We start from the raw sequence: 25,242 nt of genomic DNA, 5'->3' as shown, positions 1-25,242 counted from the left end.
GCGCCCGCTCCACATAATTGTAGGCACACACGGAACAATGAGGCGCGTTGTCTTGCCGCGATTAACCGCTCTTACTGTTCTGAAACACCATCCCGTCCCCGGGCGCTTTGATTTATTCACTTAACAGATGAATTTTTATTTTGTGGTCGACACATTGTAATTAAAGGATCACCCCCCTAGATTTTAGACACGCAGGCTGTTTCTCTCTATGTTCTTCCTCTCCACAGATGGATGCTTAAAAAAAAAGAAAAAAAAAAGATGTGGCTTCTTCAGAAGAACAACAGTCCCCCAGAACTCCTCTTTCGTCAGAGAAAAACAAACAGTTGTGTGTTGGCAAAGCGGGTGGGGGGTGGGGGGGTCAGTGATACCCTGATCAGTTATAACACTTAAGCCCAGACCTGTCATATAGAAATGAATGGCCTGCCATTGGGAGGGGGGGGTTAGGATGGGGGTGTGTGTGTGATGTTTTTCTGTCTGTCTACACCCAACCCCCACTCAGCCCTCCCCAGCAACTCTTCTTTCTGTTAACACATTCTCACACGTCAGGGGCCAGACATCATGAAACGGCCGTGACAACGGCTGCACCGGGGGTTAACACCGATTACGACCGAGGTGTCACACACTCCTGCTGCTAAAGCAAACACAGGCGGTCTTCTGTGTGTGTGTGTGTGTGTGTGTGTGTGTGTGTGTGTGTTTGTGTGTGTGTGTTTGTATATGTGTATGTGTGAAAGAAAGTGTGTATGTGAGCAAAAGAGAGAGAGAGAAGGAGTGTGTGTGTGTATTTGTGTGTATCAGAGAGGTAGCGAAAGAGACTGTGTGTGTCAGAGAGAGAGAGAGAGAGAGAGAGAGAGAGAGACTATAGAGAGTCACATGATCTGGCTCTGATGGTGTGCCATTCCATCATTCTCTCTGTCCAAACTGTCCATCTCCTCCTCCTCTGTCTATCTCTGTTTCTGTCCATCTCCTCCTCCTCTGTCTATCTCTGTTTCTGTCCATCTCCTCCTCCTCTGTCTATCTCTGTTTTCTGTCCATCTCCTGTCAGTGATCAGTTCTCTTCTGTCTCCTGTCTCTCAGTCTCTTGCTCTCTTTTTCTGTCTTCCTTTTTTTCTCTCTCTCCTTTATCCTCTGTGTCTCCTTCCTCTGTTCATTCTTTCCAATTACTTTCTTTCCGTCTGCACCCTCTACACCTCTTAATGCCTTTGAACATCTTCTCTGTTTCTCTCTCTCTCTCTCTCTCTCTCTCTCTCTCTCTCGCTCTCTCTCTCGCTTGCTGTCCCTTCCTCACTTTTCCTCTTGCTTTCTCTCCTCTCCTCTAATCTCTCCTCTGTTCTATCTCTTTTCTCCCCCCTCCCCATCTCTCTCTCTCTCTCTCCATCCCTCTTCCTCAGTACTGTCAGTCAGCAGTGGCTGTGATGTGAAGCTTTGCGGTGATAAGGGAGCGGTGGGCGCTGCGATTAGGCCCAGCGGCTGTGCTGCAGCGATTACAGCTTGACAGGAGCCGGAGCAGCAGGAGGAACAAGTCATCAGCGACACATGACAGCGCTTTATATGTCAGCTCTGTTTACCTGCCTGCTGCCGCCGCCGCCGCCACTGATGATGTTGCGCCGTGCGACAGCGATGGCTCTGATAATCAGGGGAAGGAAAGTCACCGCTGATGAGCCCCTGTCACAGCTTTCCAGAAATGAACAGACAGATAAACGTATTTGTGTGTGTGGGTGTGTGTGCGGGTGTGTCTGTCTGTGTGATGTTAAAAGACGGAGAGAGAGACTGTGTGTATGAGAGTGAGAGAAAGAGAGAGGTACAGATAAAGATGTGTCGTCAGACATCTTAAAAAGGCCTGCCAAAACATGAATGTATATGTATGTTGTGATTTGTGAAGTGACTCACCAAAAAAACACACCGAAACACTATCTGAGTTTTTGGCGTGGTCACGCAGAGTAAAATAAGTTTCCTGAAGACAAACGGCAACTTCCTCCAAACATCCTGGCCATTCTTTCTTCACAAGGAATTCTTTGACAGTCCACTCACCTCATTGGAGAAACCCTCATTCCTGTGACTGATTAGCGTACAGCGCATACTCATGCATTAGGTGGGACGGCTTTGTTTTTGTATTTATCCAACCTGTTACTAGGGTAAACATTAAACCTCCATGCACTATATGTCTCAGCAATCTGGCTTTGTTTTGGACACGTGTGCAGACGCAATGAACAGTGCTTGCCTGAGTAACATCTAGTATGCATGTGTTTCAATGTACCGTGAAGGAAACTGGGAAATTATGTTTTGATTGGGATTTCATAGATGCATAAAAAATTGTGTGAGAACATTGCCTGAGTGGGCCAGAGTGTGTGTGTGTGTGTGTGTGTGTGTGAGAGATTTTACCAGAGGCCTGAGTCCCCTTTGAGTGCTGGCTCACGTAGTCTTTCTAGCAGCACAGGCCTAGACTCATGGTGAGCGCTTAAACGCAGCCTCATGCCAGTCCAGTTTTGTTGCTCAATAAAGTCTGAAGTGTTTTTTTGATAGTCATCCATCTTTTTGTTTCAGTTTAATTTTACACCTCTATCCACTGCCCCCCTCTCTCTCTCTCTTCTCTTTCTTTCTTTCTTTCTTTCTCTCTCTCTCTCTGCTGTTCCATGTCTTTCCACTGAGGAGAAGGTTTATTGTGGTGATTTAACTTACTTGACTGGATGCAAATACAATTTATGCATAGCTAGCTTAATGTGATGATAGGCAATCTTGATATTTCCTGAAGATTTCTCTTGCTTCCTCTTGTTCCTTTACCACCACACTCTTTCTCTTTTGGTCTGTCTCTCCCTCCCCCTCCATCTCTCCCTCCCCTCCTCTCCCTTCCCCTCCATCTCTCTCCCTCCCCCTCCATCTCTCCCTCTCATCTCTTCCTCCTTCTCCATCACCATTGCTTCTTCTGTCTGTATTCATTTCTCTCATTGCTCCTTTGCCAAAGATTTCATTTCTCCATCTCTCTCTCTCTCTTCTCCTTCACGCTCTCCCTTCCCTCTCTTTTTTTTCTTTCTGTCCCTCTCTCACTCTCCCTTCTTCTCATAGATTCCTTGTGTAACTGTTCCACCGGAGAGGGTAAACACGTTTCAATGCGAGTGCTGCATTGGCAAGCAGACGGCCTGTGTGACGAGACTCTGAAATGAGAAACACACACACACACACACACACACACACACACACTGATTCCCCACGCCACACACACACACACCACCCTACCTCCAGACAGCCCCCCCCCCCCCCCCCCTTCCACCACCACCACCACCACCAGCTCCATCCGCTTCAGAACATCAGAGAGGAGCTGGGCGTCCAGCCTTGATTTATAAGCAGCCAGGCGGAGGGGGGATGCTCTCAGAGGCTGAGGCAGGGCCAAGAGGTGCCCCATTAGGAGCCTGACCTCCTGCCCAGCCAGCTACAAGAAAGACAACCTGGAGGACAAGAGAAAGAGAAAGAAAGAAAGAAAGAGAGAGAGAGATGGGGGAGAGGGGGGGGGGGGGGGTCTTAAGTCCTGAAGTCTGCTCTCTTCGTTTTCCACTCAGCCAGCTGCTATTCTGTCTTAACCCCCCACCCCCAAACACACACATGTACGTACACACACACACACACACACACACACACACACACACACACACACACACACACACACACCACACACACTACCACACACTTTAGACTAGGAAGCTCTTCTCAATTCCCTCTGCAGTGTGTGTGTGAGACCTGCCCTGTGCCCCCCCCTCCTCATCAGCACCCATCCACCCCTTCGCCTGTCTTTATGACCTCCTCCTCGCCGGTTTTACTGTCCAAAATCTAATTAGCCCCCGTCCTAATCATGTGTTAAATTACAGCTCCTGGGTGTTTACTGTCTGTTAGCCGCGCTGTAAAAACGTGTGAGGCTGCCCGTAAAAGCCAGACCGCAACAAAAGCTGTTACCCTCCACCACCCCCACCCCCCTACCCAAGCACACACACACTCACATCCACCAAACACACACACACACACCCACACACCAAACACAACAAGCAACTAAAGTTTGTGGAGAGCTTGCATAAGCTGGTCTGAGGTCAGTATGTTGGTTACATTAATGAATAGTACAGAAGGAAGAACCTGCTGCATTTGCAACTCGGCTCTGCTGCTGCTTATTCTTCCTCCACCGTGTGTGTGTCTGCGTGTGTGCGTGTATGCTACAGCTCCTAGTTAAATGAACATCAGCTGGACTTAATTGGTCTAATCAGCGCAACATTTTCTTTTGTGTGTGTGTGGAGGTGGGGGTTAATACTTGTGGAATCAGATGGGGCTGGATTGGAAGTGAAAGCACATGGAACGCTTAAGGGACCTGCAGAAGTGGATCTGAAACCCTCTGCCTTTAAAACTCAATTAGCGAAGCTAAACGTGTGCGGTTTGTACCCAGGGAAAGACTTAAGCCACGGTGCTTTTGTTTTGTCTTATGTTTTTCAGCGCCCATTCACTGTCATACACCAGAAATAGCTCTGTCACAGTCTGTTAACTAACTTTCACTGATATCTGCCAGTTGCATGTGCAATCACACACACACACACACACACCCGCATACACACACACATCGCTTTTCCCAATCCCTTCTTCCTGTGTGCATCCTAAAGCAACTTATTGACATTTTATACCTCCTAATTCAGTCAGCCTGCTGTGGTTTAACGCTCGTCCAGTGCGCTGCGAGAGCGAGTGTCACCGCAGCGCTCCCATAAAAGCTCACCCTGGGTCTATGACGTGACGTGACCAGCGCAGCGCTAGCGTTACAAAACAACGGCCAAAGCTCCCTGGCGATCTCCTTTTTTTATTTTAATTTTTTTTTATTTCCTCTTTTCCTAAAACCAACTGGCCTAATCAGACCCACATTAATGGTCGCTGAAGGCGTTTTCATCCTGGGCCACCCGTTACCCATCCAAGTGCTTTTTTTTTTTTTTGCCTTTGGTTGTTTCTGCATATAAGGAACATCTTTGTCCACTTAACCCTTATCGTGGGGCTTGTACATGTCTTGTGTGTCGAGAGACCTCCTCTAGCGTCTGGCTCTTGATATAAGCGCGCAGGAATTTATTGTTTTAGGTAAACACGACGCAACCTGGCGATCCTGCTCCGCTGATTGGGCTTTGCGTCGTCATGGGAACGCAGACAACGTTTCCCTGCGTAATGCGAAACAGTTTTTGCGGGGCGGTGGGAAGGGATGCAGACGTTCATCACCGCAGTCATGTCTGTGTTGTGTCGCGTTGTGTCTTGTCACGCAGTGTCCATTTTGGTATTGTGTCATGCGGTGGTGTCTTGCGTCTAAGTTTATAATGTTGTGTAGTGGTACATGGTGTTGTGTAGTGTGTTGTGATGTGTTGTGATGTGTTTGGTCTTGGTGCGTTGTGTGATGGTGTGGTGTTTTGTGATGTTGTTCAGGAGAACGTACCCACACCAGATTACAGTTGGGTGAGGCTGTGTTAAAAAGCCCCCTCCCCATTATATATGAAGCTTTTGACATACACACACACACACACACACACACACACACACACACACACACACACATCACATTACAGACACAAATGTACTCACTGGAGACACACACACACACACACACACACACATTCCCACTGTCATTCACTCCGTCTTGCAAACACACTTATGTAGACCCTCCAAGAGCTGTCTGCTGGTTTTATGGTTGGCTCCCATGTGGTCAGGTGTTCTCTCCCTTCACAGCAGCTGAGGGGTCTGTGTGTGTGTGTGTGTGTGTATGTGTCTGCGTGTCTGTGTGTGTCTGTGCGTGTGTCTGTGTTTGTCTATGTGTGCGTGCGTGTGTGTGTGTGTGTGTGTCTGTGTGTGTGTGTCTGTGCGTGCGTGCGTGTGTGTGTGAGTGTAAGGGGGGCTGTGAGAGAGAGGCTCCGAGGAGGAGAGGAAAGGAGGTGTAAAACGCTGTCTGACTGTAGACACTCTCCAGTTACTGGCTTCAGTTACCAGGAGTTAAATAATACAACCTCACCTACACACACACACACACACACACACACACACACACACACACACATTGCACCCCTCCTCCTAGCTCTTATCCTGCTGCGCTGAGAAAGAGCTCCTGACAGACATACGGCTCGAGGATTAAGGCTCCAGGCCAATCTGCCCTGTGGCTGATACAGGATGGCACACACACACACACACACAATTCCAGACGTACAAACATACACATGCACACTCACTCCTACATACACACACACACACACACACACACAGACAATTCCAGATGTACAGACACGCACAAATATTTACTTCATATAAGTTAAGTCACCTGCCTGCTTACACGCACACGCACACGCACACACACTATTATTCTTGGTGGTGTGCTCACACGCCTGCGCCCTCTTCCTCTGTGTATGCGTTATATAGGTGCATATACAGTCATTGAACCTGTCCTCTGCCTTGAAAGATGGCACAGCCCTTTCCAAAGTGATTTTGGTCATAAGCCTGAAGTGGGAATCTAATGGAAATCTATACGGTGTTGCGTTAATTGCCCCCGACAGCCCCCCCCCCCCCCCCCTCTTCCTACGCGTTTCCACTTGAGGGCCCAGAGTCTTGCGTTCTCTCGGCCTGCAGGGACATCCGCTGCCCAGATCACGCTATTGATTCGCCCAGCACCCCATCAAGATCTCCAGTCTGACTTTATTATGCATGCAAATGCCTGGAAATGCTGGCACCCTGACCACACACACACACACACACACACAGACACACACACACTCTCAGTGATTTAAAGGTCTTGACCAGCGGCCGTGGAAGTGAAGTGAAGTGAAGTGTCATGACAGCTGGGGGGAGATAACGGAGGTGTGCATTTGCATTCTCTGGGTGATTATCGGCCCTGGACTCATTCAGGCACGTCTCTCCAGGCTGCATGGAGGAGATGACATCTGGAGATGGCATGGAGGAATGAGAGGATGGAAAGAAGGAGGGAAAGGTAGAGAGAGTTTGGGGGGGGGGGAGAAAGTGATTGAGACAGGAAAGGAGGGGAATAGTGAGAGACAGGGAGGGGGAGAAAGATTGAGAGAGAGACAGGCAGAGAGAAGAAAGACCCGATAGATAGAGACAGCAAGAGGGAGACGGAGCGAGAAAGAGAGATAGAAAGAGAGGGAGAGAGCGAGGGGAAGCCCCCGTTAGTGGGATGTCTGATAGGCCGGAGCCACAGGTTTCCTCCCACGCTTTTCCACTGGGCCGCAGGGCCCTCTAGTCCACATGCACGCCGCTGCCACTCGGGACGGGTTGGCACCGCCAGCACAGCGCCCTGCTCCGGACCCGCTTGGAATCCTGTGCCACGTATCACGACATCCCCAACTGGTGGAAACACTGCCACCCAGAGAGAGAGAGAGAGAGAGAGAGAGGTGTGTCAGAGAGAGAGAGAGAGAGGGAAAGAGGGAAGATGAGAGAGAGCGTAAATCCAGTGATGTCACCACTCTTTTTTTCCCCTCCCCATTCTTAACAGAGATATCATCTAGGATTAGAGTCTTGGGTCACACGTGACTTTTGACAAGGAATTTCCTTCATGAGGGTAAGCCCCGCTTTATCAAGCGGCCGCGCTGATTTACCTGCTGTGTGCCGAGCCCATCCCGGCCTTCACCGCATTATGTGGATCACATGGGCCTGGCTATTAGGCTCATATATCAGCACTAAATAAACATGATGGCCAGCAGGGCTTTACAGTATGGACGCCGTTTGGGCCGTGATTTATGGGGCCCGTCTAGGAGCCTCAGGTGCGCCCCATAAATTAGGCCCCGGCCACTTTATGTGCTCTGCCTCCTCGAGAAGTATGTACATATTTTCCTAAGCCCCTCGTTTATTGGCCAAAATTAGGGTAGCTGTCTACTTCTAACAGCACAGAGATTCCCCCGTCTTTAAAGAAGAGAGAGAGAGAAGAGAGATGCCGAGTGTGTGTGTGCACAATCGTGTTTGTCTAAGACAAGATGTTCTGCACAGAGATTCCCCGTCTTTATAGAAGAGAGAGAGAGCAGAGATATACAAAGTGTGTGTGAGAGAGGGACAAAAAAGTGAGTGACTGTGTGTGTGCACAATTGTGTTTGTCTAAGACAAGCAGAAAATATGTGTGAGTGCATGCATGTGTGTGAGAGAGACAGAAAGAACGACGGTCGAGGAGTAAAAACATTTGTAATGCTTCAGGCTCCAGACTCCACCTCCTTAAGACTCTCACTGTAACAAAAGGAACAGTAACAGGTTGGCTTAATAAAGACCTCTGTGACTGTAGCGATATCTATGGTGAGGTCGGCTTAATAAAGACCTTTGTGACTGCAGCGATATCTATGGTGAGGTTGGCTTAATAAAGACCTTTGTGACTGCAGCGATATCTATGGTGAGGTCGGCTTAATAAAGTCCTCTGTGACTGCAGCGATATCTATGGTGAGGTCGGCTTAATAAAGTCCTCTGTGACTGCAGCGATATCTATAGTGAGGTCGGCTTAATAAAGTCCTCTGGGAGAGCAGCTGTAGCTGTGCTGGCTTAGGGCAGAGAGTTATTAAGAGCAAACCCAACTCCAGCTCCAGCTGATCAGTGAGCTCTGAGCCCTGAGGTATGCTGTGCCGGGCATCTCTCTAGTACGCCCATGTGGTTTGTGTTTAGACGAGGAGGGAGGGGGTGGAAGAGGAGGGGGAGAGGAGGAGGGGGTTCTGTGCCATACCATGCCATCTCATCCCATTCAGCAGCAGCAGTGGTAGAGGTGGGGGTGGTGGCGGCGGCAGAATGGCCAGTCCGAATGAGGAGCGAATAATGCAGGCCTCTCCGGTCCAAATGACGCGTTACAGGCCGCTGCATTGCCGGACCTAATTTATGGCTTCCTATGTCAGCAGAGACCATCTCCCCTGGGGACGGGGTGTATGGAGTGTCCGTGTGGGTGTGTGTATGTGTATGCCTGTGTGTGTGTCTGTGCAGGTCTGTGTGGGTGTGTGTCCATGTATGTCAGAGAGGAAGTGTGTCTGTGTGTGTGTGTGTGTTTTGGGGAGAGGGGGTTGCGATTATTGACCCCACGGTCTGGAACCCAGCCATGAAGAAGCCGAATCTGGAATTTTGATTACTCTGGTGTTTGTGCAGAGCACACCTAATCCTCTCTCACAGCTTGGGCTCATGATGGGAGCTCACACACACACACACACACACACACACACACACACACACACACACACACACACACACACACAGATACACACCCACTGACTTTCACACTTGGGCTCATGATGGGAGCACCCACACACACACACACACACACAATTGGGCTCATGATGGGAGCTCACCAGGCGAAACGGATTTTTCTACATGAATGTTTTTACAACATGGCCACTGGACAAAGTTAAATGCATATTACTTTTTTTGTCTGCCGGTCATTACTCTAATGCCCCTTTCACACTGTTTGGTTAGAAATCCATATTTCCAGCACTCAAAAAGCTTCAAGCCATCTGTCTTAGAGGAAAACCGCTTCAACAGCTTCTTTGCAGTGCGCATAAACAGATCAGGGCCAGACCTGAGCCGGACTGGGTCTGTGAGTCAGCCACGGTTCTGGGTGAGGACTTTCCAAGGCTGTTAAGGAGTTGGACAAGAGCCACAAGGGTCTTTAGTTGGAGAGGGGAAGGCTGAGTGGCCATCCGTGTCCTGGCCAGGAGCGAGGGAGGGAGGGACAGAAGGATGGAGAGAAGGAGGGAGAGCATGGACGGGGCGGCTGAAGAGCTAGGCCAGGAGTCTCCAGCACTCGCTCGTAATTAAAGCAATTCCTCAGCAGCCTCCACTGGGCCATTAACTAGCCCTCAGCCGCTAGTTGCCAGGGCAGTGCACGTGCGCACACACACACACGCACACACACACTTTCACATTTGGATACTCTCTCACTCTCACTAAGAGCATGTTTACACGGAGCCTGGATTGCCTGAATCTGGAAAGAAATGTTGTTGGATCGGCCTCTCGTCCACACGAACCCGGCGGATTGGGTCACTGAATCCGCAACCTTTTGAATCCGGTCTCCAGAGTGGGTAGATTCGAACCCACCAGCGGATCCGTGTTCGTGTAGACGCCCGATCCGCACACTTTCTAACCCGATGATGTCATTGTCCCCCTCCCAACCTCAGCCTGAACCCTTATTAACCCTGCTGCGTCACTTCATAACGGCAACAACATAAACTTAATCGATGTTGTTAAGAAGCTGGTTAGGAAAGGGATGACATTAACAAGCCACACTTTAATCTAGCACTGTTAAATCTATTTGCATCAGTCCATTGTTCAAAACCGGTTTTTAAGTGTCAGCAAAAGCCTATATGAGCAAATCTGACGGGAAAAGATTTTTATTATAGATACGTTTTAAAACGGTAACTTAACACAAACGAGGCGTATGGCGAAGTTCACAAATCTAACTAGTCCTGTTTGAGTGCTGTGGTAACAGTGATTTCAGGTGGTAAAAAAGTCGTTCAGCAATCGAAAGATTGCTAGTTGGATCTCGACTTCTGTCTTCTGTCACTTTATGCGCATGCTCCATGACTTCTTTACAGCGGATTCAACCGCTCCGCTCCAGCGTTTTCGCGTGAACACAGATTTTTGTTGACACGGCTCCGTGTGGACGCGATAAAAAAAGGTACCTGATCCAAAAATGTTTCTGGCAATCCAGGCTCTGTGTAAACGTAGCCTAAGATAAACACACTTTCAGACATACAAACACACAAGACTCTCTCTCTCACTAACATACACACATGTTCACACATAGAAACACACATGCTTGGGCACACACGCACGCACACAGATGCACACTTCCACATGCAGAAAGACACATGTAAACGTTCAGAATGCAAAATCATACATGTGAACATACATATTCATCCCCTTCATCAGGCTGCTGAGTCTCTTATTACCGTGGTGATCAGTGGTGTGAGGAGGTTCACTGAACCCCCCAGCGTCTGTAAAGACGTCAGCAGGGGTGGGGGGGAGATGGAGGGATGAAGGGAGATGAGTAAGGGGAAAGAAGAGAAAATAGCATGAGAGTGAAGAGAGAAGAGAAGGAGAAGGAGAGAAAAGGGAGACAAAGCACTGATAGAGGGGCAGAAGAGAATAAGAGAGAAAGAGGAAGAGAGGAGATGAGAAATGGACCTGGAGGAGAGGTCAGATATATATGAGTGAGGTAGATAGAGACATAGTGGGGTTAACAGAGAGATAGTGGGGGAGATAGAGAGATAGTGGGGTAGATAGAGAGATAGTGGGGTAGATAGGGAGATAGTGGGGTAAACAGAGAGATAGTGGGGGAGATAGAGAGATAGTGGGGTAGATAGAGAGATAGTGGGGTAAACAGAGAGATAGTGGGGGAGATAGAGAGATAGTGGGGTAGATAGAGAGATAGTGGGGTAAACAGAGAGATAGTGGGGGAGATAGAGAGATAGTGGGGTAGATAGAGAGATAGTGGGGTAGATAGAGAGATAGTGGGGTTAACAGAGAGATAGTGGGGTTAACAGAGAGATAGTGGGGTTAACAGAGATATAGTGGGGTTAACAGAGAGATAGTGGGGTTAACAGAGAGATAGTGGGGTAGATAGAGAGATAGTGGGGTTAACAGAGAGATAGTGGGGTTAACAGAGAGATAGTGGGGGAGATAGAGAGATAGTGGGGTTAACAGAGAGATAGTGGGGTTAACAGGGAGATAGTGGGGTTAACAGAGAGATAGTGGGGTTAACAGAGAGATAGTGGGGTTAACAGAGAGATAGTGGGGGAGATAGAGAGATAGTGGGGTTAACAGAGAGATAGTGGGGTTAACAGGGAGATAGTGGGGTTAACAGAGAGATAGTGGGGTTAACAGAGAGATAGTGGGGTTAACAGAGAGATAGTGGGGGAGATAGAGAGATAGTGGGGTTAACAGAGAGATAGTGGGGGAGATAGAGAGATAGTGGGGTAGATAGAGAGATAGTGGGGTAAACAGAGAGATAGTGGGGGAGATAGAGAGATAGTGGGGTAGATAGAGAGATAGTGGGGTAGATAGAGAGATAGTGGGGTTAACAGAGAGATAGTGGGGTTAACAGAGAGATAGTGGGGTTAACAGAGATATAGTGGGGTTAACAGAGAGATAGTGGGGTTAACAGAGAGATAGTGGGGTAGATAGAGAGATAGTGGGGTTAACAGAGAGATAGTGGGGGAGATAGAGAGATAGTGGGGTTAACAGAGAGATAGTGGGGTTAACAGGGAGATAGTGGGGTTAACAGAGAGATAGTGGGGTTAACAGAGAGATAGTGGGGTTAACAGAGAGATAGTGGGGTTAACAGAGAGATAGTGGGGTAGATAGAGAGATAGTGGGGGAGATAGAGAGATAGTGGGGGAGATAGAGAGATAGTGAGATGGTGAGAGGGAAAGGAGGAGGCCAAGGAGATGAGAAAGTGGGGATGGACAGTAGAAAGGAGAGGTGGGGGGGAAAGAAGATTAGTGAAAGTGTGAGAATGGGGGGAAATAGAGAGAAGGAGAGATGGATGGAGCGGGAGAACAGAGGAGATTAGTGAGAGTGGGGGAGGATAGTGGAAGGAGGGGAGAGATGGGTGGATAGAGGGAGGGAGAGATGGAGAGAGGGATGAAGAGCTGAAGCTGGAGTAGATAAAGGGCTGAAATTCCACGTCTCCCTCCTATTGGGCTCCTTCCTTTCGTGTGATTTCACAGCTCGTTGAGTCCAGGCCTGTGGTATGTCCTGTTTCCGAGTCCCCCTCTCTTTCTCCTTCTCTCTCTCTCTCTCTTTTTCTCACTCTCTTCCTTCACTTCATCTCTCCCTCTCCTCCCTCTAGCTCTCTGTCTCTTCTCTCTTCTTCTATCTCTCCTCTGTTACCTTTTCACTTTCTCTCTCTCTCTCTCTCCTGTCTGTTCTCTTCTGGTCATTCGTTCACCTGTAGACTGCTCAGCTTTATGGACATGAAATACAGTTGCAGGGATAAACAGACTCTCTCTCCCCTAGACTCGCTTATTCATTCCATCTTTCCATCTCTTCTCCCTCTGTCTCATTTCTCTCTTATTCACTCTTTTTTTATTCTGTTGCTCAGACTGTTTATTTTCCACTCTCTTTCACTCCCAATCTCTCTTCCTGCCTTTCTCTCATTAACTCTAGCGCTTTCCTCTCTCTCCTCTGAACTCATTCTTCCTCTCTTCTTTCTCTCCTCTCTCTCCACTTGGTCTCTTCCTCTCTTTTTTCTCTCTCTCTTTGTGTTCTTTTTCTTTTCTCAATTTGTTTGGGTCTTTGTCTTTTAGTATGTCTTGATTTTGACTTTTTACTGGTAATAAAGTAAACCTAAAAGTCCAAACGTCTCCAATCAAGTCTCTCATGCCTTCTCTCTCTCTCTCTCTCTCTCTCTCTCTCTCTCTCTCTCTCTCTCTGCTCATCTGGCCTCTCTCTCGCTTCTTCCCTCTCCCTCTCCTTCTCTTGCTCTCCCTCTCTCTCCCTCCTTCTCTCTCTCTCTCTCTCTCTCTCTCTCTCTCTCTCCCCTTCTCTCTCCTCTCGGAGGGCTATAGCAGGATTCTGTTGGCTCCCGGAGGATAGGCGCAGGAATGTTACTATGAGTTCTCTCCAGGGCTTTGATGTGGGAAGAACAGTGTGTGTGTGTGTGTGTGTGAGTGAGTGTGTGTGTGTGTGTGTGTGTGAGAGGCAGAGAGAGAGACGTCCTTTCATAATGACTACAACAGTGTGTGTTGGTCTCTAGTTTTGTGTGTGTTGTGTATGTGTGGCTTGTATGTGTGTGTTTGCCTGTGTCTGGGTTTGTATCAATGTGTGTGTATATATGTGTGTGTGTGTGTGTGTGTGTGTGTGTGTGTGTGTGTGTGTGTGTGTGTGTGTGTGTGTGTGTGTGTGTGTTTAGTAGTGTAGTCTTTCTGTCTCATATTACCTTGGCACAGCAGAGAGACAGCGGCAGCTCAGTTTTATGGCCTTTTCAAAACGGAACAGCTCTCCCACTTTTACAATAACTCTCTAACCAGCAGAGAGACGGTTGGCCCCTACACACACCAGCTCTTCTCATGAAACCCCTCTCCCAAACTCACCATTTTCCCCTCTACCGAAGAGCTGTAAAACATGCTTTAAAAGCCGATGTAATGGCTGTTTAGTCTAGCTGGAGATTTCTAGAATCTCCTAGAGAGTGGGACATCTGGATGAACATCCGTGTGAGTGGATAGTCTTGTTTTTTCTCTGATGTAGTGTTTTTCCCTGCTTGGGCCGGAACGTCAGAGACCTGATGTGAAGGTTGTGTGATCAGGTGTTGGGAGTTAGTTTGTTTGGATTCCAAGTGACGTGATTACAAGGTGGAGTGAAAACAAAACGTCCGGAGGTCTTCTGTTTCCCCACGTGCTCCTGAACCCAATCCAGCAGACAGTTGCGAAATGGCCTCGGCCCGGAGTGTGTGTGTGAGTGTGAGTGTGAGTGTGAGTGTGTGTGTGTGTGTGTGTGTGTTTGTGTGTGTGTGTGCGTGCGTGTGTGTGTGTGTGCGTGCGCCTTTTGCAGATGTTAGTGTTAGAATGTGAATGTGTGCATGCCTATATGTAAGTGTTTGTACACTTATGTCTTTTTTCAATCTTGTGTGTATGAGTTTGTGAGAATATTCGCACACTTATGTGTGTGTTTGATCTGTGTGTCTGTGTGTGTGTGTGTGTGTACACCTGCAGCGCATTTGATTGCACCCTCAGATCACAGTGCAGCCTTTTATTGTGCTGCCAAGGACATCATGAGAATCTCCTCCTGTCCCTCCCCTCCCTCCCTCCTCCTCTCCCCTCTCCTCTCCTCTCCCTTCCCTTCCTCTCCTCCCTCCCCTCTCTCTCCCTCTCTCTCCCTCTCCTCTCTCCCTCTCCCTCCCTCTCTCTCCCGGGCCCCGGAGCTCAATGGAGGCTTTCCTGCTCTGGCCCTGCTGCTCCTGGAGATGAGGTGGCAACCAAAACAAGTGATGGAGAGGCCGATCAAAGAGCTGTGGGAAGCTGCGGCCTCCTTCCCCTCCCGTCTGATACTCTTGGACGGGGAGTCGGGATGCGCTGTGCTGGGAGGGCTCGCAAGGCCGGCGCGGCCGAGAAAACACCAACCGGGGCGCTGGGAAAGGACGGAGATTACCATCCTCACAAAAACACACACCCGCAAACACAGACACACAATTACATGTACACATTCTCATTCATACACATCACACTCACACACACATAATATCATAGACATTCACACACATACTTCACAGACATGAACATACAAACAGATGTATACAACCCCCCCCCCCCCCCCCTTCCCCTCCCCCACACACACACACACACACACACACACACTTCCCAGGTTTTTCATCTCTCCCCTGTGCAAACATTAGACATATCCTGTTGGTGTCCAGCAGGGCACGCCTAGCTCAGTGCGCAAAACTAAAACCTCATTTCATTTAAAAAAAAATTCCGGTCTTTTATTTGATTTTTATTAACCAGATGCCAACAGCAGGATCAGTGGGAATGGAGCGAGTTCTTGAATCAGAGTCAGCTAGAGAACGCCCAGGCAGATGCCAACAGCCAGGGATCGGTGGGAATGGAACACGTTCTAGAATATCAGCTTTCGGAACTCGGAGCCCAGACAAAAAAAAGAACCTCTTGTTCTGATTGTGGTCCCCCAACTGACGGACTGGCCTGTCGAGAGAAGCTCAGCTGACCCTCTCTCCACCCCCCCCCCTACCCCCCACCACCACCTCCACCTCCTGTAGTGGGGGAGAAGGTGCTGGAAACGTCAGACAAGCAATGCCCCCCCCCCCCCACACCAATCCATCACCCCCGCCGCCCCTAACCAGGGAGACTTTCTCAGACACATGGGTCTCATCTCTCAGGGGGAAAGCCACTGTTTGGCCAAGGCAGTCAAGGAAATGAAAATGCAATCAAGGAAGCCATTAACAGCAGGCTAGACAAATGAGGCCTCGGCATCCTCTCTGACAAACTTTGGCCCTTCTTTATCTTCTCCCCTCTCCTCTCCTCCCCTCCCCGCGTCATGTCACATTCCTCACGGAGGGTTTCCATCATCTGCAGAGGCAGCTATCATGGCAGAGAGACAGCATTTAGGCCCTCAGCAAAATGTTTTATTTTTCCCCCTTCTGATTCCTCTGGTGGGAATGGCGTGTGTGTGTGTTAGCTAAAACATAAGGGATGTTTGAAGAGTTTTGGGGGGTTAGGAGGGGTGTTGTCATTAGTTTTGCCAGACTCTGCTTGTTATTTTATTTTCTCTTTGACAGGGCTGAGGCACTTCATGGCATCTTCGGCCTCTAGACTAAACAATGTCTCACTCCCCACCCCACCCCACCCCCAACCCCCTCTGTCGAAGCCGCCGCAGCCGATCCGACTTCAATTGGCGCTTTATCTCGTTGAGAAAATACTGCTGTAATTAGCTGCTGTTCCAGTAGATAGCGGTGTATTTGTCTTAGGCCAGGCTGTGCCGTTAGCCGACGCTTCGCCACGGCGGCTGATTTACGGCGCTTGGTCGCTCTGCTTATTTACTCAGAGACGGCTCCGCTCCACGGTGGACACCACGCCGGTAATTGTCCCCCATGATTGCAATTTATTGGGCACAGCTGACGATGACCAATGGAGAGCCTTGGTGTTTAAGTGTCCTCATGATCATTTGTCACCATTTCCTTAATTTTTCCCCTGTTTTTCTTTCTGTCCTTTCTTTCTCTTTTTCCTCTCTTTCTTGCCTTTCTTTCACTCATTCACTCTTTTTTTCCATCACTCTGTCTATACTTTAGCTTCTTTCTCTCATGTGAATCTGACTTGCATGATTGAAGACTGAATGTTATTTGTAGGCAGAGAACGTCAGTGTCTTGATCTACAACATATTATTTGGTAGTCTCCAGTATGTGAAAATTTATGTCCGGGTTGTTTCTGGAACGATAAATTGTCTCCCCAGATCTGTGCATACTGTTCACGCTTATATTTATTTTCCCTTCCGAACACACATGTGTCCTAGGAAGCAACTTAGGACTATATTAATGTCAGGCGGTGACATAACGCATGGTGTCAATGTAACCCTGGCTATCCATTTAGCAGTCTCCACGGTAACAAGGGCCCTTCAGGCTTAAGAGCGCTCTGGGACAACATGTGAACTCTATACAGTTATCTGCGTATAAGGCTCACACACCTGTACGCTGCTTGGTCATGTGGAGTGGGATTTTGTGGGTGATGGACACGGATGTGATCGCACGTTGAAACACTTCAGGCGCAGATTCCCAGGCATGCTTTTCCATTTCCGAGCGTGATTCATAATATGCAGTATCATATTATGAATCACATATCTCATTTTCCCAACTGTCTCGACGCTATCAGTGATTCAGTTTGAACAGAGGGAAACTCACTACATGATAAATTATTGCGTGATTATATTTTAGACGTGTAGAGGTTTTCTGAGGAGGCCAGTTGTGGAATTTGTCTGTAAGTGGACTTATCGACTGATGGGACTGATCTAGCTGTAAATGGATTAAGTGAATTAGATGAATGTAGAAGTGTACTTTTCTGACTGTGTGTGTGTGTGTGTTGAGGGGGGTGTTCGGACAGCAGCCGAATGATCTCATTTCCTCTAGGAACTCTCTGGCCCAGCCTGATTGGTGTGTTACGCCACTGTCCGGTGACATAAGTGTGTGTGATTTCTTCAAGGAGAGATGGCGATAGCACTAATATGCCCCGCATATCCCATCTCACAGATTCAGTCACCCTCAGGCCTCTCTTCTAATAGGAGGAATGGACAAAAGGAACACGTACTGATTGTAGGAATTTATAAGAATTATAACTCTACTATATAGAATACTATGCTGATTCCTGGCCTATAGTCTTGCATCTATCCAAAAGAGTGTTGTTTGTGTAAGAGGATGCTTTATTTGATCGATATTTGAATGCCTCCGTAAGGAAGCGTAGAAACACATTGTAAGTGTTCCGCACATCAAAGACTCGAGAGCTGCATGAAGGGGATTAAAACATGATGAGTGACATCATCACATCAGGAGGCATGTTTCACATGTGAAGCCACGGGCGGTGCTGTCGGTGTTGCACTGAAACAGGAGAGTGTGAGGATGGAGGGAGGGAGGGAGGGAGTGATTCGTTACGAGACCAGGCGGTGGTCGGTGGTCTGCGGTTGGGTTCACTACTCACTGTTCTCACTTCCTCAGAGGCTGGGTGTCTGGTTGGGTTTAAGCACACGGTGGGGACACTGTGTGGTGTGTGTGTGTGTGTGTGTGTGTGTGTGTGTGTGTGTGTGTGTGTATGTGTGTGAGATCAGAATTCAGCAGAGAAAATATTTATGTACTCCTTTCACAGAGAAACACACACGCACACACACATATCCCAACTGTGCCTGTAATTGGGGCTCGCTCTGCCTTGATTAATCAAGACGAGGAATGCACATGCACACACACAAACACACACACACACACACACAAGCATGCACACACCCACACATGCACATCTGTCTCTGTGCGATATGCTTTCTGTCTCTCTCGGCCTCTCTCAGTGAGTGGGGGTCAGAGGGGATGTAGTTTGGTGTGTGTGTGTGTGTGTGTGTGTGTGTGTGTGTGTGTGTGTGTGTGTGTGTGTGTGTGTGTGTGCGCGCGCAGTGGGACCCCCTGTCAGCTGTGAGATTTATGTCATCTTCCCTCCGTCCCAGGGAACACATCTGGACTTCATGGGCAGGATGTCGGGGCGTGTTTGAATGTCGGGGGGCAGCAGGCCCATTTAGGCCCGGCCCGGCACCACCTCCGCCCCGCCACCCCTCCACCCCTCCCTGCACAGGCACACCAGGTGGTTCTGCCCACTGTCAACCCGCTTCTGTCAGCCATAGATACTCTACAGACACACAGACACACACACCTACACACACACACATACGTGCACACTCATGCACGCACACACACTGCCCACAGTCAACCCGCTTCTGTCATTCACACTCCCTCACTCACTCACACACACACACACGCACACACACACACACCCTGCCCACCTACCTGTCCCATCGTAGGGTTGAACGCCTAATGGGGCTGTGCTCTAACACTGAGATGCGTGTAATGCTCTCTCTGCTCTGCTCTCTTCTCTTCTCTTCTCTTCTCTTTGTTCCGTACAAACCTGCCCCTACTGCCAGACCTGTTTCACAGCACGCCAGACACTAGGCAGAGACATCTATGTCTTACTTCATGCTCTGGTAGACCTTCAGATGACATGTGGTGCCCCCCTTCATGCACATGCGTACACACACACACACACACACACACACACTCACTCTCTCTCTCTCTCTCTCTCTCTCTCTCTCTCTCTCTCTCTCTCTCTCTCTCTCTCTCTCTCTCTCTCTCTCTCTCTCTCTCTCTCTCTCTCTCTCTCTCTCTCTCTCTCTCTCTCTCTCGCGCTCGCTCTCTCTCTCTCTCGCGCTCGCTCTCTCTCTCTCTCAGCCCCCTACACACACACTTACTTCTGGGTGTGACGGTGGAAGGGTTTAGCCCCCGAAGCTCCTAGCTGCAGTCTCTGTGTTCTGTCAGGTGCTGCTCCAATACCCTCTGGGCTTTGGCAGTAAAGTGTTGAACGTTCAAGAAAGAATATCTTCACAGTGTCTCACGTCTGCATGTGTGAGTGTGTGTGTGCCCATGCATGTGTGTGGCGGTTTGGGTGTGTGTGCCTGTGTTTGGGTGTGTGTGTGTGTGTGTGTGTGTGTGTGTGTTGTATTGTGCGCTATTTGCTCTCAGTAATCACAGCTAATGTTTTTCAATGTCTCTAATTGCGTGGAGACGTGTTGAGAGGAATCTCAGTGGATGTGTGAGTGTGTTCACACTGACCCTTTCCCTGTTCCCCACCACTCCTCTTGGCTGGTCCGCCGCTGAATCACCGCCTCTTGCGTACCATCTCAGGCATTCTTTGATGTCACGATAAAGCTCGCTGGGATCATTTGTTTCTGTGCTCGGGCGCTGGTGATTTATCGACATCTCTTTGCATTGCTTGTCCAAGCCTAGAATGGTAAACTCTGGAGTGTTGACTTAAGGAAATGCTAGGCTCAACACAAAGTGGAAATGTTAACCCACTGGCCTTAGATAAACAGCGCAGGAGAGAGGTGCCAATGACAACAGGGAGACTGGAGTGGGGTGGGGTGGGGTGGGGGGGAGAAAAGAAAACGGCCCCTGTCACTATCAACCAGATTCCAGCTGCTTCTGGGGGGGGGGATCTGGGCCTTGTTCTGCCGGATCTGAGCCAACACCGGGCCGAGCCCGTGCCCGAGTAGGCCGCTGTGTGGGCATGTTTCCGATAGTAAGTGTTATTTGAAAAGCAGCTGACGTGTGATGCTCTCTCTCTCCCTCTCTTTTTCTCTTTCCCTCTCACTCTCTCTCTATTTCTCTCTCTCTCTGTCTGCGCCATCTGTTTTCCTCTCTCTCTGGGCAGGCTGCTCTAAGTGCCTTGAAACAGCTGTCGGAACAGGGACTGGACCCAGTGGAAGGACCAATCAAGGTAGAAAATGGATCATTTGAAGTGTGTGTACAAGCTGAGCTGTAAGTATCCTGTAACCCCCCCTCCAAAAATGACCTTACAAGTACATGATAATGAGTATTAGTGTGTACGCTCCTCATCAAAGTGTTGTGTATTCTTTGTGTGGTGTGTGTCTTTGTGTGGTGTGTGTCTAATTTAAAGAGTGACTGGCGTTTAGAAAGCTTTGTGTTGTCGTCGACATAAACTGCCACAAGATATAAGGCACTGTTGAGGTACTCTAACCTCCATCTGTTATACGAAGTGGACACTGAAGTGACGGATGTTCTTGTTCTGTTGTTGTGAAATGTCCTCTCCTTCCTTTTTCTTCGACACATGGGCGCTAAGGCATCACGACGCTAAGATGGATGTGAGCGCAGGTGTTAGATTGTTAGTGCTTGCGTGACTGGACATAAAGAGTGTCCTCGCTCTGTTTGGTGCTAAATTCAAGAGTGTTTGACACGGCGAGTCACCGTGAGGTTGGTCCTGGTTGCCTTCACCGGGGCCAACAGAAACCAGGTGTTCTGATCGAGTGGACGTGCCGAATGCTGTGAGCGAGTGTGAGCATAATCCGACAAGCCGCGGCTAATTTCACAGAGAGCCCCGGAGACGTTAGTGTACGGAGCGGGGACCTTAGGCTGGCGCATGTTGTTCCTGTGTGCACGGCAAGACCACATGCAGTGCCACATGCACCGTCACCATACTGCTTTTATGGGAAAGTCATTACCAAACCAAACCGAACGAAATGAGCAAGCGCATAAACACATTTATGCTATTTATATCTGCTACTGAATGGAAAACACTGTAATGATCAATCGATGTTGCACTGCTTATTTTATCAAGAGTTATAGTGGAATATCTTGCGCGCTGTTTTCCCATTAGTTAAATTGTTTATCTTATCTTTTTTCTGGCTTTTTTTATCCTGGACAGCACGTGGCAGGGTGAAAACAATTCCTCAATTATTCTCCCATACTCCCACGGTCATAAGCTGACTCTCCACGTTTAATTTAACAAAGAGCCTTTAGACAGTAAATCACTATTAACACTGACCTATGCTGGTTTTGTGCATTAGATTGGTCTTCAAGTCACGGGCAGGATTGAGACAGGGAGTGTGTGTGTGTGTGTGTGTGTGGCAGGGACTTTGGTTACAGACAGAAGAGGCAGGCCAGGATCTCGTGTAGATGTGAGCCTCGGACATGGCTGTGATTTGTCCTTTAAATGTCACCGACTGACGGGCGGGTCACCTCATCTCACTGAGTGGCTGAAAGAGATTAAACAAATGCAGACGTGAACACACACACACACTGTCATGCTGATACACGCTTACATACACACACACACACACACACACACACACACACACGGACACACAGAAGCAGACATGCACATACACACACTCATGCAGATACACACTTACACAGACACACTCATATACATACACACACACACACACACATACATACAAAAATGGACACGGAGAAGCAGACATGCACATACATATAGACATGTGTCAGTTTATGTGTATGTGCGCACGTACGTGTTTGTGCGTGTGTGTGTGTGTGTGTGTGTGGTTTGTGTGTGTGTGTGGTTTGTGTGTGTGTGTGTGTGTCCAGTCGGGGCCTCCCCCAATCATTCATTCTCCCATTCACACCCCTCTGCTGATATTTCCATCAGTGTGTTTTCCACCAGTGGACAGTCAAGCAGAGCAGAACAGCTCGAGCCCAGTGCATTTCCATAGGCCTCCCCGCGCCCAGTGCATTTCCATAGGCCTCCCCGCGCCCAGTGCATTTCCATAGGCCACCCCGCTGCATTGTCACCGGGCTCTGTCAGCTTTGCATGATTTTTATCGCTGCGCAGCGCGTATTCTTCCGAGGGCCGTGGCTGTGGGAACCCGAGGTGGCGGATTCTCTCCGACGGCCGTGGTGCCGCACTGTGCCAACCTTTTGACTATCTCATCCGCCGACGAGCTGGGCGCTGGCGAGTGAAATACGAGTGGGGGAAGCCGCGGGCAGACGGCAGGAAATCGCTGAAGCCATTCAAGAATATTTTCATAGTAGGTGTGTGCCTGGAAAAGGTCACCGAGCTGTTTTCTCTCCATGGCACCAGCGAGAGAAAGAAAGAAAGTGGGAGAGAGAGAGATAGAGGGAAAGAGGGAGAGTGAGAGAGGGGAAGGAAAAGGCTGCCTAGGCTCATCCTCCCTATCGTCACAGATTCAGGAGTGTGTTGGGAGGAAAAAGGCTCTCAAAAAGCCATTTCCAGCCAGGCCTCAGACTACCCAAGCTGGGTGGCAGCCACACAGGGAGAAAACACCAGAGAAGCCAGAAGATATTTATGTTTCATTAACTGCGTGTTTTGACAGGGTCTTTTTCTTCCTCATTGTATCACAGGTGTGTGTGTGTGTCTGTGTGTCTGTGTCTGTGTGTCTGTGTCTGTGTGTCTGTGTGTATGTGTGTGTGCTGCGCGCTGATCCACCTTTCAATACCTGTGTGCCCTTCTTGTCTCCTCATCTTTCAGACAAGTGAAACATCTGGCCGAGAGGACGGACACTAAACAGACTAACTCAGGCACCACCACTCAGGACTGCATGGATTCAAAGGCCGTCGTCTAGGAGATGACCCCTCAACCCACCCACCTACCCACCCCCAAAAGCGCCCCTATACCTCCCTAACCTGCCCCTGACCCCCCCCCCCCCGCTCACGATGGCCACAGCATCCTTCCAACCGTGTCAACATGCAATTGGGTGGATGAGTTCTGGGAATCGCCATGACTACGAAGCATTAACCGAGTCTTATGTGAAGACAACACTATCCTAACACGTATACGGAGACATTTTTAGCAACACTTGCATTTACGAGAAAAAGCGATCACGAAACAAACAAAACGAAAAGTCGAAAAAAGACAGAATGAAAGAAACAAACAGAAAAAAAATGAACCAGTAAGCAAATGTGTAATAATGAAATCAATCGATGAACGGAATGCATGGTACCGATCAAGGGAAATTTCAGTGACTATACTCTCGAGAATTTCCCCGTTTTGATAGATGTTTTTTTTTTTTTTCTTTTCTCTTTCTTTTAAAAACCTAGTCAGCAAGTGGTTTGTACAAAACGATGCAACCATCATGCCAGAGTTAAGAATGGAATGTCATGACAGAAATACAAAGTTGTGGGCAGTAGCAGATTTCTTTTTTTGAACGTATATTGTTTTTTTTTTTTTTTTTTTTTTTCTTAATCTATGAAATAACAGTGCTTGACTATTTAAAAATTAACCAATGCCAGTGCTGTGAGCGTTGTAGTTGTTGTCTTCATATATAGTCACCCAGCTTAACCTTTTATGCTGACATAAAGCATTCATCTATCTATATGGATGTGTTTGACTTTGCAGATTAACACTAAAGAAGAGTTTCATGTTATCAAAACAGAAATAAACTGGTCGTAGAGTTAATCAGTCCTCAGCAACTCGAGTGGAGTTGTCCCCCAAGCCAAGCGGACTTGTGTTGGCTTTCCGAGTACTGCTCTGCCCTTTTAATAATTTCATTTGTTGGAATAGAATTACTGTAGAAGTCTCAGTGCACAAAGTCTGGTGGGCATTCATTCTAAACCGCGGGCCAAAAGAGATCCCTCGTCATGGAAACAAGGAGACCGTGTGTGAATACGAGAACAGTATTGGACAAAAAAAAAAAAAAAAAAAAAAAACCTCTCAGCTGATCTAGTAATTCTATTTCATGGCTATGTCTTGCTCCCTACAGTTTTGTTAAACACATGTACACCCATTTTGTGTGTTGTATCTAAGGCATCAACTGAGTGCTTTTAATGACTGCATTCTGAGGCCACCCTCGTGAGAAGACACACGGCCGTCTAGTAGAGCGCTGTTTCTCCTTTCAGCTCAAAAGACGTCATCGAAAAACAAAGACTACAACTTGAAGGATTTTCAAATCCAAGAAGGATGTATCTCTGTGAACACACACTATGATGGCAGAAATGTGTCAGAGAAAATGTTACTGAAATGCAGTAAAATCACATCAGTTCATGTTGATATTGTGTCAGATTGTTTTCTGTCTGTGTCTTTGTGACATTCAAACACCAATAGAACAATTAATGAGTTTGAATTTGAACAGACCTGAAGGTCATCTTTTTCTCTCTTCGGGCCAAGCGATGCATGTGATGACTGAAAACCAACGCAGGCCTAACAGTTCTCTTTGGCACTTTTGTCCTGGAAAGACGCGTGTCTCACACAAGGCAACCTCTTCAGAGAGGGTTTCATTTCGTCTTTAATTAGAAAAAAAACAGGAGCATGTGGCGTGGTACCAGCACCGAGGCTGCTTGAGTCAACAGTGTTATGGATTTTTCCACCGCGTCCTGGGACGGGGCCAGTGCACTCATTGCCCCTTTCATCTGCAATCCTCTCCCTACACACATCAGCTTCCTCTCCCTATACACATCAGCACATCAGCTTCCTCTCCCTATACACATCAGCACATCAGCTTCCTCGGTTCAAGTCTAGCATGAAGTTCTCCCTGGATTCATCAGCCATCATAAGTCCTTTTCTGACCCTACACAGCTAAAAATGCTTATTATTACAGCTGCTGATATGGACGTTAGCGGAGCTACTGCAGCTAGCACTACCACTTGTACAACCTCTGACATTTTCTGCTGGATAAACTGCAGACGTGGCTTTTCAGGCAGCGGTTCACTACCTAGATAGCAGTTCATTCTGACACTGATATGGCACGGATCCATGTCGG

The 25,242-nt window shown here is 48.4% G+C and overlaps 1 protein-coding gene across 4 annotated transcripts in view; it reads left to right on the top strand.

The window, feature by feature from the left end:
- stau2 (staufen double-stranded RNA binding protein 2) overlaps window positions 1-24,533 on the top strand; it is a 94,716-nt gene extending 70,183 nt beyond the window's left edge. For 3 of the 4 annotated variants that reach the window (XM_031583472.2, XM_031583469.2, XM_031583470.2), the window contains 2 exons: window positions 20,421-20,527; window positions 23,016-24,533. In XM_031583472.2, the coding sequence (XP_031439332.1) occupies window positions 20,421-20,527; window positions 23,016-23,109 (201 nt within the window). In that variant the 3' untranslated portion in view covers window positions 23,110-24,533. The remainder of the gene's footprint in view (window positions 1-20,420; window positions 20,528-23,015) is intronic. The other variant, XM_031583471.2, reaches the window with a different exon arrangement.
- Window positions 24,534-25,242: the final 709 nt, after the last annotated feature.

Source organism: Clupea harengus, chromosome 17 (genome assembly GCF_900700415.2).
Source record: "Clupea harengus chromosome 17, Ch_v2.0.2, whole genome shotgun sequence".
NCBI lineage: Eukaryota > Metazoa > Chordata > Actinopteri > Clupeiformes > Clupeidae > Clupea > Clupea harengus.
Note: the sequence above shows the minus strand (reverse complement) of the source record. Positions and strands in the feature narration are given on the sequence as shown.